Source organism: Brienomyrus brachyistius, chromosome 9 (assembly GCF_023856365.1).
Source record: "Brienomyrus brachyistius isolate T26 chromosome 9, BBRACH_0.4, whole genome shotgun sequence".
NCBI classification, from domain to species: domain Eukaryota; kingdom Metazoa; phylum Chordata; class Actinopteri; order Osteoglossiformes; family Mormyridae; genus Brienomyrus; species Brienomyrus brachyistius.
The window spans coordinates 28377829-28393190 of record NC_064541.1 but is presented as its reverse complement, the minus strand read 5'-3'; the positions used below and the strand labels follow the sequence as shown (position 1 = coordinate 28393190).

The 15362-nt window shown below is 48.6% G+C and overlaps 1 protein-coding gene across 1 annotated transcript in view; it reads right to left on the bottom strand.

Annotated features, from left to right (window-relative positions):
* Nucleotides 1-15362, bottom strand: part of LOC125749164 (AT-rich interactive domain-containing protein 1A-like) — a 51170-nt gene that overhangs the window by 21341 nt on the left and 14467 nt on the right. Inside the window, exons 2-4 of the mRNA XM_049026126.1 lie at nt 6038-6268; nt 3423-3929; nt 1715-1834 (exon numbers count right to left, since the gene is read on the bottom strand). Of these exons, the coding sequence (XP_048882083.1) occupies nt 1715-1834; nt 3423-3929; nt 6038-6268 (858 nt within the window). The remainder of the gene's footprint in view (nt 1-1714; nt 1835-3422; nt 3930-6037; nt 6269-15362) is intronic.

Genomic DNA, 15362 nt, shown 5'->3' with positions numbered 1-15362 from the left:
CATAACGCAAGGCATATGGCTGGAGACACACAGCATCCTGGAGGTGCTGCAGTGTCCAGCGAGACACGCGGTCAGGAGACAGCATCTTGGGAGACACCACAGTGCCGAGAGATATGCAGTCAGAGACACCCAGGGCCAGGAGACGCACAGCATCCTGAGAGTCTACATGGTGTCCAGTGAGACACACAGCTGGACAACACAGCGAGTACTTCGCTATTACATCACCCATGGCTGAGCACGGGGGGTTGCCCATCATGCTACTGCTGAATACGAAGGAACCCTTTGGCCGAAGGAACCTCAGCCAAAAAAGGCAGTAATTTCAAGCCCCACTTTTGTACTATAGCCTCACTGTCATAAAATGGGAAGCACTCTGAACCATCCAAGGCCTTCTGGATAAAGGAACGCAGCCCAACAAAACAAATAGCCGCTACCCATGCGTGAGAGCAAAGCTGCTGAATGAGAACCGCCAGGCAGGTTTCACCATCAGAGCGGGGGCTGGCACGGGCTCCCGCAGGGGGGCCAGAGTGACCTCAGATCCCAGCCAACAGGCCGATTAATCCCCTCACAGCCAGCGCACACACCAGGAAGCTGGGGGATTCCCCGTACAGAGGTGACTTCCTGAACAATGACCAATTAAAAGGGATTTATTTCTCCTTAAAATTTTAAGTCATCATCAAGATGGATGGAGGCGCTGTGAGTGGGCCTGCAAAATAAAGGTCAAGTACGCAGCATTTGACCAAAAAGTTTGGGGGGGCCAGGATGATGGCGGGCTGAGAAACATCACCACTGCCCACCCCCCCCACCACGTCTTGATGCCAGCTTTCCCTCCAGGACCGGCCCAGCATTATTTACAGTGCGGGGGGCAGGGGCCCTGGATCACAGGGCTTGAATGTTTCAGTAGCACACATCTAGTCAACACCTCACACTTCTGGCACTTACTCAGACCAGAACAAAAAAAAAATAAAAGCAAGAATAGTTTGGGATACAAGGAATAAGTTATAGGCAGCGGCTGGGCCCACTGATGATGGGCTGTAACAGACAGTGCAAAGGTCCCAAGCAAGTGTGTATTGCAACGATCGCCAAACCAAAGCAGCGATTTCTATTCAGTCTTCGCGCTGCGGCCATAATTACACACGTGATTCAGAATGAGCTTGAGAAGCAGCACACGCCCCAGCTCTGGCTTTTTAATAAGGCAGTTCACAGACCAGCTGTGTTGTAGTCCATCCTGCTACACTCAAACCCTGTCCATTTCACGGCTCCCAGCTCCTAATGTCTCCTGCGATATATTAAGAGGAATCATTAGGGCAGACTTTAGCCCATTTGCAAACCATTAATAGTTCATCTCGTTACTTAAACTGCTCAGAAGACTGGAAATAAAAGCAAAATACCAGTAAAGCTCACTTTCAATGGCGATATTATATTGAAAGCGTTTCCTTACAGAAGTACAGCATACTTTCAGACAGAGGCATGTAAAAGAAATGGGTTCATTCTGATCTAGCAGAGAGGGACTGAGCAGAGCTTCAAATCGAGCGGATGCAGCGGCGAGATCAACCAGCAACAGCGGCAGGAAGCGGCCAGACGGAGGGCCGAGCTTCACCTGGGGGCCGCAGGCTGCACACAAATTACCCAGAGCCTCTTTTCAGTGCGGCGGCACTGAGGGCTGGAGGAGCCGAGTGAAGAGGTCATGGACGTGTGGGGGGGGGGGGACACTCACCGGGAGGCTGGAGGGTCGGCCCTGCATGGAAATTTCCTCTGTGCCACTCTTACTGGAAGCCATGGGTGGGTTGGAAGGAGGGGCGCTAGACTGGGAGCTGAAGGAGTCCTGGGACAGGTCCTGGGGGGCAGGATGGGGTATAGATGTGAGACGGTGCTTCAGAGGGTGTCACTGACCCTCAGGGCAAACACACAACTGGCATCCGCAGCAGGAAAGGAAACAAACACGCTCCAGATGAAGTCCATGAAGAAGAGATGAAGCCCCAATCTCTGTGTTTACTCTCCCTTTGCAGTTTTCTGAAAAGGAGAGGGATGTGAAGCCTGGCTTCACCATACAGCCGTGGCAACACAGTTAGAGATACCTCTGATGACATCATAGAATGCGCCTTGATTTGTGCAGCTAACTTTCAATTCGGCCACATTATTAGTGACTCCCAACGATGGCTGCAGCATCTGAAATGAAGGCAAGCTTGTTCATCTGTTACCTCGGCAGTCACGCTCACGTCGAGCCAAATGTGATCCACCACTGCCCAGAAAAGGCCTTCTTCAGTTAGCATCAAGCCAGCTACTCATTACTGGCATTTTTAAAGTAGCTCTGGGAGATTGGCTTCTGTAGCTGCATAAACTAGCCTGTTTGTTAACTGTATACAAAGCACAAACAGTTATCTACAAAACTGAAACATCAGTTCATCGCATTTGCACGTTCAGTGTTTTTACCACCAAGCAGGTCAATAGTAGAAGCAGTGAATTTGTGCGGTTAAAATTGCAACAGAATGCTATTTGAGTGTGTATGGTCCGGTCAGCACATAAAATGAACATTTCCTTAGGACAGATTCGTAAGAAAATCCGTGAAGATATAGAAGACAACTGGGGGGAAATTACGCAGACACATTCAAGACACTGTGTGGTCCTGTCTTGTGTGACGCCCACACTGATCAGAACTCTGTATAATCACACCCAGACCTCCTCCTTAGAGATCTACAGATATTTAGAGAAAACATCTGTCAGGGCCGAGCAGCTGCACCTCCAGGAGACCCTGGTCCTTGTTAGCAGCTGAATTCATGCTTGGTACTGGCAAACTCTACAGTGCCCGCATGGGAGTGGAACACGCCAAGCCTGAGCCCCTGTATGGATGACATGGCGTGGCCAGTGGGAGGCGGCGGAGAAACGGAGGGCTGTGCTGAAAATTACAACTTGATATGTTGCCTTGACAGCCCAAACTCAGCAGCCAGAACACCCAGTAAAGGATGAGTGCGTCCAACCAAAATGAGGGGGGCACACACTCCAGCGGGAAGGGGGGCGGAGGTAAGCGGCTCGCAGGGGCCGCTCCCAAACACTGCAGACTGCACACATAAAACTGTTGTGTTAAAGGCTGTGACATGCACAACGGTGTCAGGTGCAGGCAGCGTTTTAAGTGTCCAAGGGTCAAAGGTCAATCGCGCTCCAAGGCATGTCATCGTGCGCGCCAACTCATACACAGCACCTGCTGTCCTCATCACCAAGCTGCCCAGTTGCCCCACCCACACGCACCTCCTGGGTGGCTGCCCTTGGTTCTCTGTTTTTACTGCACTCACAGGCCACCCCCACCCTGATCACACCAACAGATGAGCTGTTCCCAGTCTCCTCCCTGGATGAACCCTTTCACAACACCCATTAGCATTACTCCAGATGAGCAGCAGGAGGCAGTAGAGAGCGCAGTGGGGTTTTACCTGAGCAGGTGGGGGGAAGCGCTGGTAGGGTGACTGCTGCTGCTGCTGCTGCTGCTGCTGCTGCTGAGGGGGGGTCTGTGAATACGGCATTGGTGGGCCCTGAGGCGACGGCCCGTGTCCTTGGTTCTGCTGGGACGAGGCCGCAGAGGTCTGAGGCGGTTGCTGCTGCTGCTGCGTGGCTTGCGTTTGCTGCTGCGGCGGCGTTTGCTGCTGCTGCTGAGGGGGGCCTCCCTGGCTCTGGGGATAGCCGGGCTGGCCCTGAGGGCCCTGTGGAGCCTGGGCAGCAGGTTGCGTTGGCGGCTGAGCCGGGGCCACCTGTGGCTGTGGGTAGGGCGGCTGGCCGGGCGGCGGGTAGCTGGGCTGCTGGGAGTAGGCAGCCTGAGGGCCAGGCTGACCCTGCGGTGGCGGCGGCTGAGAGTACGAGGACTGTGGCTGGGCCTGCTGGCTGTAGTAGGCTCCCTGGCTGGGCTGGCCGTAGTTACCAGGGCCCTGCTGCCCGTAACCCATCTGAGAGACAGATAGAGGGCAGTACAACATTAGCGGGACATTAGCGCGCACACGCACACACAGGGTATACCTATCTTTATGGGGCCCGCTCATTCACTTCTATAAGAAAAATGCTAACGCTAACTATGACAACCTTAACCCCCACCCTACTCTAACCATGACCATAAGTAACCAAGCAAAATACAAGTGTTTTGGCATTTTTAGTTTTTTCATAGCAGTCACTAATTTTTATAAAAGAGACCAGAAAACCAGTCCCCATAAGGGAAAAAAATTATATTTATCACATTATGGGGACATTGTGTCCCCATAAGGATAGGTATACCTGCTCTCTCTCACACACACGTAATCAGAGTTACATCCTGTGAAATCTGTGGTTTTTATGGTGCTTGAGAAATAAAAACCCAAAGAGAATTAAAAATTAAGAGAACAAAAGAAACCGATCAGAAGGTATAAACAAAAGCAGAAAAAGTTGCCTTTTCTTTCCTTTCTGGTGCCAGGGAGGACTCAGGGACTGCCAAATGGGGACATGGGGACACCAGACAGCACCCCCCCCCCCCACACACCCCCACCCTACAAGGGTGTCAGCGTCACCGGGAAGCCAGCCGGGATGCACTCAGCGCCACTCAGCAGGCTAAGCCGCCGAGAGACTTAACAGCTGCTTCTGTCAGTCACATACAGGCTCTTTAGACGGTGCTCACTGGACACTCTTCTGTGACACACAGCCTCCTAACTGAAAGGCATGTGCCAAGTCATAGAGAACCCTACAATTAATACCCAGCCAGCAACGGGAAGGAAACCACTCCAGCGGCCAGCGCAAGAATCACCAGGGCTGGGAGTGATGTCATTTCTCCACTTAATTTAGCCAGTGACAAATAGCTTACATGCTTTGATTTAGCTACATAGTGATAACACATTCAATATCAACCGCACCACGAAATGGACACACACCCATAAACTAAGCGATACTGTGGGAAGCAGTGATCAGTAACGTTTCCAAAGAGCAGCTGTATTAGGGCTGAACCAGGGACCAGCGAGCACGATTCACCAAGGAGGGTCCGGCAGCTGGACAGCATCTTTCTCCAAACATTCAGGCATCTACAAGTGTATTTTATAACACAGATCTGTGGCTTTTCTGTGAGAAGCACATGTGGTGGGTAAATACTTTGTTAGGTGTGTTCCCTAAGACGGGCTATGTAATGAGTGTGAACAGGCCACACAAAATTCTAATCCACAGTATTACATGCTGCTGACGGCATATATAACATTCACTACAGCAGCAAGCTTGAGCATTCTGTTCACACCCTTGAATGCAGGAGTCTGTCGCCTTCCTACCAGCACAGAGTGCCAGCTAACCAATATGGCTGGCACTGGACTTATTTCAATGCAACTCCGCCATCCTCAGACACACGTTGGGATAACGGGACTGCATCAAACCAGAGCCTGGAGCACTCAGAGCGAGTCCTGCTCACGGTCGCCGCACCAGCATCCAGAAATCGCATGCAGGTATGGAACATTTTAATCATAAAAAAAAAAAATTAAAAATTAAAATTCAGCGCCGAAAATAAACTTAAAATTCCATCGATTCTCTAGCCAAGAATACAGCCCCACAGGAGGCTACATTTTTAAATTCCGAATTCCTTCAGACAGACCATGGTCTGTCTCTCTCGCTTACTTCCCTGTAGATCTTTGAACGGATTGTTTTTCTTAGTTTTAAAGTGACAACATTGCTGACACCACTTATATAAGGAGCAGCACAGCCAAACAGCTGCTGCGATTTCGTCAGAACAGATTCTCACCTGTGTATTTCTCATCCGTAAGGGAAACGTACATGTGCGGGTTAGTCCGTGCAGGCAGGGAGAGATTAAGCTAGACATCTGCACGCCGGCTTTCATATTGTAATTGCATAGTGGATCTGGCACTAAAGCATTGCAGCCATGTGTCATTTTTGCATGGTGTGAGAAATGTCAAGCAGCCACACAAGCACCTCCAGGCTTTCCGCTTGACAACCTGAGACATTTGCACCCCAAAATGTGGGAAAACTGACCCCCTGGATGACCACATCCTTTGACACTGTCCCCAAAGAGTAGCAGGAAGACGGCGGGGCTCACCTGCTGGCCGTACTGCATGGCCCCCATGCTACCCTGGGCACGGCCTTGCATACCCATGGGATACCTCTGCGAGGGGGGAGGCCCATACCCTTGGTTCGGGTACGAGGCCCCCTGCTGGGCCCCAGGAGGAGGCCCCTGCTGCTGCTGCTGTTGCTGCTGATGTGAGTAAGGGTTGGCGCCACCGTAAGGCTGGGGCCTCATCTTCCCCATCTGGTCCATCGGGCTAGAGGGCTGGAGGTCAGAGAGAGAGGGCAGAGGGGACGTTAGCAGCATAGAGAACCTTCAGCACAGCCCCAGGTACACAGGCAGTAGAGACAAGAGCAACAATGAGCAGCAACCTCAAAGTGAGAGGAAAAGAAAATGCCCCCACAGTCTGGCCAGAATTATGCCAGTGCATCCCTGATTTCATCCATCCAGCCATCTATTTTCTGAAACCGCTTAATCCCAACTGGGGTCACGGGGATCCCGAATTTCATCACATTTAACATGTGAAAGTGCTTGTGTCAGTGGTCGGGGGGGGGAATGGCCCACGCGCTGCAAGCCCGCTAACTTGTCATGTCATCGCCAGGTTTGCGGAAGCTGCTGTATTTGACTCTGCCTTCAGTAAACAAGCAGCAGTTCTGTGCTGCGAGGGGGAGCCAATTAGATACCTCTGATGTCAAAGCTGGCATACACAGACAATGAGAAAGTTGCCTTATTAATGGTGATCAGGCAGGGGCTGTGACATGGCAGCTCAAACCGTGGCAGCTCTCTCGGCAATGCTGCGGGAGCGCAAGGCACCCTTGGGCCTGGCGGATCTACCCTGGAGCACGCTCTGGCGACGATGATCCCCAGATGGCTTGACGGACAATCGTCTATCACACACTCGTGCGTCAGGGGAAATGCGGGCAGTCAAAGGTGCTGAGCGACAGGCAGGGGACCCATGGCAGGAGTAGCCCGAGTGTTTGGGCAGGTGTTTGAGATTTAGGGTGCCCACTGTTCCCAGAATGCAATAAAAACCTGTTAGGTAAAAAAATTTATAATTGCCCTAAATGTAATAAAAAAAAACTAGAGATTAAATCTTGTATTTAGTTTGGTTACTTATGGTTAAGGTTAGGGCTGGGTAGGAGTTAAGGTTGTCATGGTTGGGATTCGGGTTTTGGCCATAGCAATGAACGGGGAATCCTGAAAGATATGACTACAAACATGTGCGTGTGTTTGAGCTGCCTTCTCCACACTCAGGGCTCCACCCAGGTTAATTCCCACGGGGAGGGGGGCAGAGATTCCCACGCTCGTTAAAATGAATTTCACCTCAGTCGGCCTTAGTTAAGGAAGTCGACAACAGAGCTATTTATAACTCATCTGGAATAGAGGGCAGTCTGCCGAAAATGTAACACGTCCCAGCTGTACTCCTGTTTGAACCGCGGCCAGGCCGGTCCTTTCTGGCACTGAATGAATGACACCGGCGGTTGGGGGGGGGGGGGGGGGGGGGGGGAGTCGACCCGAGGGCAGCTTCCTGTCTCGCAGGCCGAGCCACCACACGCGCGCTCGCTTCCGGAAGCCCCTTCGGGACTTGGCGCGCCACCTAGGCTGACGGCGAGCCAAGGGCCGTAAAGGAAGCCATGCGAGTGCCACACGCAGCACCGCCAAAGCCCCCCCACCCCCTCCACCACAGTGCCATGATGGGGCTCAGCTGCTAGACAGACAAGAATTTACTCAATATTAAATGCTCAGGATCAAGGGCGTAATAAGAAGGGCCTCGGGGTGTCACTGGCCGCCAGAGCAGTGACAGACACGTACAGTGAGACACCGAGGTCGACCACAGCTCAGGACATCCAGCCCTGTGGAAAAACAACACAAGCCATCCACCAGATCTGATGAAATCCCTTATTTTAATAAACTTGAAAGACATTATACACGATCTATTTACTTCCCTTACGTCATAAGCTTTGACACCAACACAAAAGGAGTGATTTCGATTACGTGACATTCACTGTACACCTGGCTATCACTGTTACTGCAGAAGTCTGACTTATACTGACCACATGCACAAGAGAGGCACCACTGGCATAAAATGCCAAGCTGTCGTCACAAAAGGGCAGAAATGGGTCTCTGAACAGTGTTAGCGGTGTCACTGTCCACCTTTCACGTACAACCCCAATGCCCGCCCACCCAAACCCCGATCACACTGTTCATTGGACGGCTCAGCAAATCGCTGGACCATAAAACTACAACTCAAAGACTACGGTGGCCAATGTCTCCTTTCAAACACTAGGGCATTTGTGGGGCTTGAGGGGGAAGAGCCTCTAGCATCTCATATTCCCACCAGAGGTCCTCAGATATTCAGTATCGTTGTACATCACTAGCACTGTAACTGGAGTCACGCTAAGGCGATGGAGATCTGGAGCAAGAAAATATTCCCAAATTACTCAAGTATACTGGGTCCGATTCAAATAGAACACAAAACATAGCATCACTCTGAAGACACAGAAATGACAGCTTTACCCCCTGCTAGGGTGATGTCATGCAAGGCGGGCAAATACAATAAAGTTACAATGGTCTATTTTTATTTATATATATATATATATATATATATATATATATATATATATATATATATATATATATATATATATATATATATATATATATATATATATATATATATATATATATATATAAAAGTGATTCACTGATATATTATACAGTGAGCAAGACATGAAGCGACCAGCTGTGAAATTCATGTAAATTCATATGAAGCCATTTGTCACATTGAAAATCGCAACCAAAACGGCAAACTAAAAACTATGCAACACTTACATATAGATCACAATAAATGATTAGTAAAATGCCAAAAAGCAGTACAGCCAACATCCCTTGGAGGATGCATGCGGCCATGTGCTTCCACGGAGAGATACCAGGCTGACTGACCCTGTACTGCATATGCCATCGCACAAGACGGATGGAACTTTAATATATCCTGAGTGCACAAGCCATCGGAAAGGGAACATGATGTTCACTTAAATACGGAATAAGGCCATATAAAGCACAGTGACTGTGTGCCAGAAAACGGCACGATATGAACGGTGACACAGCCACCAGGCTCCTAGCTCACCGCAATTCCGACATTAAAGTACAAAACACTTACTGCTCAATGAAGCCCAGAACCAAATGGCCAAATGAGGCTGTAAAAGAATAAAAGATAAAATCACGCAGCTTCCACATGTAAGAGCACAGAGGATCCCGTCGTGTGTGTTTAAATGGGGCACGTGAGGCCACAGCAGGGAGAGGCATCGTTACGCTGCTCACGGTTGTCCAGCGTCTGCACTTCCCTGGAGAAATGAGGATCACAGCAGCAGGAAGGACACACCAACAGAACCTTTTCAGGGCGTCATGCAGCCAAGCTGCAGTCACAAGGCCGGGACCTTCATCATTCAGCTGCAAACCAGTGTTTCGGTGCACAGAAAGCACTCAGGCTAATGCCGATATCCCTCCTTCACAGTTCCTGTGTTACATTAAGCATGTCTTGATGTACTGTTCTGCAGCCATAAATGCTAGTGCATCACAGCTCCTATATAGTGAGCACCAACCCTCACGTCACAGCCACTACGGTGAGGCTGCATATCAGCACTTCAAAGAGGATCAGAAACCAACTGAGCTATATGTGGGAGAATAAAGGGCTCCGAAAGAGAGCAGCACCCTAAATTCACAGGCAACAAAAAAAAGCTCTGCTGGGTGATTATGAGGTTGTTTCTCACACTGAATGTTACGGCTTATACCTTGACAGACATCCATCAAAGGACTTCTCCGAACAGCCTGCATCTTAATGCATCTGTGTGCGATAGAGAGAGCGAGAGAAAGAGAGAGAGGAGTGCAAGGAGAGAGAGCAAGAGAGACAGCAGAGAAAGAGCGAGAAGAGCAAGGAGAGAGAGCAAGGAGAGAGAGCGAGAGAGAGAGCGAGAGAGAGAGCGAGCATGAAAGAGAAAGAGATGCACACTCCCGCACAGGCACAGAATCACTCCCCGGAGGAAAAGCTTTCCTGTCCTTTTTCCCCTCCTCCCTCACCAAAATAAATAAATAAAAGTGGCACATGGCTAATCTGCATAAAAGAAAGCCAGAGCACTTGGCAGAGCGGCCAGGCCGGCTGGAATGTGTGACTGCGGCTGGTGGGTGGGGGCGGGCGGGCGGGGGGGACAGGCACAGATAGTGGGGTCAGAACAGACGGCCCCAGGAAAGGCGATAAAAAAGGTGGGCGCTTTTGATGCTTTGCCACTGTGTGTGTGTGTGTGTGTGTGTGTGTGTGTGTGTGTGTGTGTGTGTGTGTGTGTGTGTGTGTGTGTGTGTGTGTGTGTGTGTGTGTGTGTCACATCGCTGCCAAAGATCTGCAGTCACGCATGAGCACATGGGAGATTGCAAACAGCCAACGCTGTGCGCTAACACTATACTACAGCCACAGCATTAAAGGGGGCAGAGGTTTAGGATCAAATACAGGAAAAACCTCAGGCAGACACTCCTGTAACTAACGGGGGGGGGGGGGGGGGGAAATCACAGAAATCACACCCATATCACAAAAGCCAAACAAACATTTTCTGCAAGTGCCAGAACATGAGAAACACAGGGCAGGGGGCACACGTCACAGCAGGTGAAGATGTCTTAATACACAAGTTCACATCTAACCTGAAAGTGGCAACTCACTGAGGAGCAATTATATTTTTCTCTACCAAAAGGCAATGCCTTGGCTAAGGCAGAATACACGTGCATGCTACCATGTGAACTTACAGTATGATTAACAAATTTTCACCTATTGAGAATACCCACCCAAAATATACCCAAGTATGAACCACATGAGAGGTTGAGATACCCGCATGAGACGTACAAGCCCAGTCACTCGCAAGTCTCTCAGGGATTCATACCCCTGTGTGGAGCACACTGCCTACATTTTGGATACAGCACCACAAGCACTTAAATCAGAGAACAGCACACATTTATGCAACCTGACTGCAATATGGCACAACAGCAAGTTAGTGTCCAATAGCCATTATGCAAATGCACTGAATGTAAACAGACACTAAAACCCATCAATAGGACTCATACTCACGGTGCGTCCCCCACACAGCATGAAAGGCATGAGCTAGGCCAAGCTGCAGGTTCAGCAGGGGGCTCCCAGACTCGGCACGCAAACCCCAAAAGCAAAGCTCAACCACATTAGTGACTGAAAAAAATTTATATCAATAATGGGGGAGGAATCTCCTCAAGTTCATCTTTAAACTCAAAAGTACTGCACTCGTGTTGACAGGTTTCTCTGTCGATCTAGCCAATAAAGCCTGTCCCATTAAACTCCTTTGCTCTGCGCTCTCTCTCTCACTCACACACACACCTGGTAATCAATGAAGCAACATTTTCATTTGACAGCAAAAAAACAACAAACTTTACAAACCAAGCCCTGTCTGCTCCACAAAACAGAAAAATAAAACAGGCACATTCTTCTCTGCATCATAAAGGCAAAGAAAGCAACAACACTGCATTACTATCAAAACAGGATCACTGACACAGAACCAGGGACAGCTAATCTCCAGAAAAAAAACATGCAAGTATAACAGCTGGAACTGAAACCTTTCTGAAGTGCGCCCATTCCACATGCCCTTTCTGAAGTCCACACATTCCACAATTGCTGCATATTTACTAAATAATTGAAAAGAACTCTAAAATCCTCTGTTGATTCCTCAAGCCCACCTAACCCAGAAATGGTCAAGTTGCCCCACCACTTAAATTTCTTGTAAGAGTTTAACCCTTCAACTCTTCACAAAAAAACTCCAAGGGCATAAAACACTAGCTTACATACAGTGCAGCTGCATATTGAACGACATGAAGAAATGGCACAAAAAGTAACCAGCTAATTTATATGCAGTGAGCTCTGAAAAGAGCTTAGATTTAACAGTAGAATCAGACAGGAGAGAGAGAAAAAGTTACAGTATCTCACAAACTCATGCGAGTTACAAGAAAGCAAAAGGTACAGAGGAACAAAAAAAGATCACACACATGGGGGGGGGGCGCATCTGTGGCACTGCCAAAGTTCCCAGATTCCTTTCAAGTTGGATCTGCACGCCTAAGGTGTGAATTCATTTTAAATTACATTATCTCACACGCTTACTGTAACAATCGCAACTGAAGCGGCACAGAGCCTGAAATTTTACAGTAGGATGCCATACCAAAGTGATTCGGATAGAGCAGCACAAAACAGAGGCGGCTCCCCCACACCAGAGGGTGCACCCTCATCCACAACTGCAACCTCTTCTCAGCCTCCTGTGCAAGGTCAATGGGTCTCTTGGAGACCACAGAATTTTACAGGAGGGCGGCTATCAAAAATACAAGGAAGACTGTCTAGTTCGAGTCACTACTGTTGAACATTAAATGTCCGAGGTAGAAATACTCAAATATGAGCAGAGCCTAGAATTACAGTAAAGGCTTTAAATGAGGGTTAAAGAGAGTAAACGGCACATTTTAAGGGCTGCAATACACAGGTTCTCAGATTCATTCCCAGTATAATCCGCCCCCCCACCAAGCACCAAAGCTTAAATCCTTCAGACCCCTATGCTGCTACATGCACCAGTAAGTCCCAGGGACACAATTCTGGTGCTGGAGTGCAAGACATGGCCAGGCACAGACAGGACACACACACGCGGCGTTTTGGCCAGCCTATTGCAAGCACAGCAAGAATCCCTGCGTGCGGCTTTTGGATCGGCGCTCTAGCGCGCCCAGGGCCAGCACGAGTGGCGGGAGAAGCTGCCAGTCAGGAGAAGTGCCGCAGCACGGTGAGACAAAGCCGTCTCCTCCCAGGGCCGATTTCCCCTCGCCGTCCATGGACAGGCCTCGCTGTCATTTAATTATTTTTTTGCGCTAAATCCAAGGTATTCATTCTGCGGCGCAGGACTGGCGATGGCTGTCAGGAAAGGCAGTGCACCACCTCCGGCCCCGACTCCCACGCCCTTTAATGAAGGCTCGAGGGATATATGGCTGACGTGCGGCTATTTTGCAGACACAGACTTCCGAGGAGGTTCAGAACGACTTAGCTGGCGATACAGAACGGGAAAGGCTGACTGCTTAGGAGCCATTAAAATGTGGGCGTGACTCTACCCTAGACATGTGCTTCTGGAGAGGTTCAGGTAAGTCTACGCAAAAGCCTCCTCGGTGTAAATAAAGGATTCGGGTCCATTTCCAAAAGAAGCATGATGAGCGGCCTGCCCACTCATTCCGGGCACGACTCAACGGCTAGCAGCCACAGGTGGCCTGGGCTGAGCCTTCCATCAAGCTGCTCATCCTGTGATGAGGGCAAAGGTGGGAAAATAAATAAATAACCTGGTGCACGCCCTTCAGGACAACAAAGAACAGCGAAGTCGACGACAGGAGCCAAGCGGCAGCATTTAACCGCTGCATAAGAATCCCACTGGGCTTTAACTCGAGTCATAACATGCAGAGCCTGCTGCCAGATGAACTTCTTAATCATCATTACTAAATATTGACTATGAGCAGACAGAATAGTACACACCAAATAGGTCTGGATTTAGACGTTTTGTGTGATGTGCACAAACAGTGTTCAGTGCTGACACCAGCAACAAGACTTGGCCAGAATTCCCAATGGACCCAACCACGCAACTACATTCGCACCAAGCACACTTTCTGCCTGGGCACTGCGAGAAACCACTAACATGGCAATTCCCATTTAAATAGTTAACAAAATAAGATAATAAGAAATTTGAGTAACACTTGATACACAAATATGGCCAATATAAAAGTGCAAAGAACTGCTGAAAAGAAACGTTAATTCAGCTCGAGGTGGAGATACTCGGCAGGGCAAAAGGAATCAAAAAGCAGCACAGGCTGAAAAGGAAAGCGTACACACACACTCAGAAACTGCAATTCTGAAGGAAACGTGCTCTTAAGATGGAACAAGAGAGCTCCTCAACTACTGTAGGTCTTTTCAGGGCAAAACAATCCCATTTTCCCCAGCACTCCAGTGAGTGTCGACTGGCACATACAAAACAGATGGAGTCATAAAGGTTACAGAGCAGAGCAGCGCAGTCTGAGAAAATAAAACATCTCACTAGCCTTTAGCACTTAAGTATGGCAAGGTCAAGCGGAGCCAGGAATTGTGGAGGGAAATGAAAAGAGGACTCGTATAGCAGAGCTAAAGGCTTCTGCGTCCAGCACTGAGGGAGGCCCTAGCCTGAGGATGACGGCCATCACCCCAAATGTTATTTCAGCTAAAGCCCAAGGTGCCTCTCAACATCCGGCACAAAGGGAGGCCCAATCCCGAAGACAAAGTCATCACAGGGCTCCAGAATAAAAAAATAAAATATTTGAGCTAAATGCTTTTTCTAGGAGCCATAATCTGCATCAAATGCCAAAGGTGAAATAAAAAATACTTACATGGCACATTCTGTCTGCAGTCCTTTTTCTTTCTATCCGAGCTGTCTGATCCGCCTACTATTGCCTTCTGCATTATTATACATGATAACATAGCACAGAAATATGCAACATGTAAGCAAGACAGCTGGGCTATTGAATGTGAAGTTCACACACAAATGCTAAAATATTAAAATTCGCCCGTAAAGAAAGCTGAAAACCAAGGGGTGTTGTGTGCTTTTGTTGCAAGATATTACAGCAGGAAAACTGAATATAAAACTTTACCATGGTGCCATAGTTAAGGTTTAAACCCAAAACCACCTGCGGGGATACCTCCCAGGTATTCGCGCTTGATGTATGGGGGGAAATATGCGGATCTATACTGAAATATTCCAGAAAGTGGGTTCGAGTTTAAACCTCAACACCACAGTAAAGTTAGCTTTATTTATTTATATACCTGTAATGTCTTCCACTGCTTGTAATATTTTTCAAAGTTTGTGTGTTTACTTCACATTCAGTAATTCAGCTGTCTTGCTTAGTGAGAGCTGGTGAATGGACAATAATTAATGAATGGACACTAATTCATAAATACAAATAAAAACTCATATAAGCAAGTTACATAATGCAAATTGTCACCCATAGTTTAATGATTAAATCACACTTAACTGAACAATGTCAATATTGTTTAGGTTTATACTTATTAGTCCGCAATAGATCGACAGTGCTTTGATGTCTCAAATACCTGACTGCATAAATAAATTTTTGGAATCGCATATGCTATACCTCAGCTCCTGACAAGACAAACCACCGACCTCCAGGCTACAACTACAAGGGTCTAACGTCTATGCCCCGAACTGGCTTAATGCATTTGCGGTGCCGCCATGTGGTTAACAGGTTGCACTCCCACAATCCCCGGCTCAAATAGAAAAAGCTCAACACTATG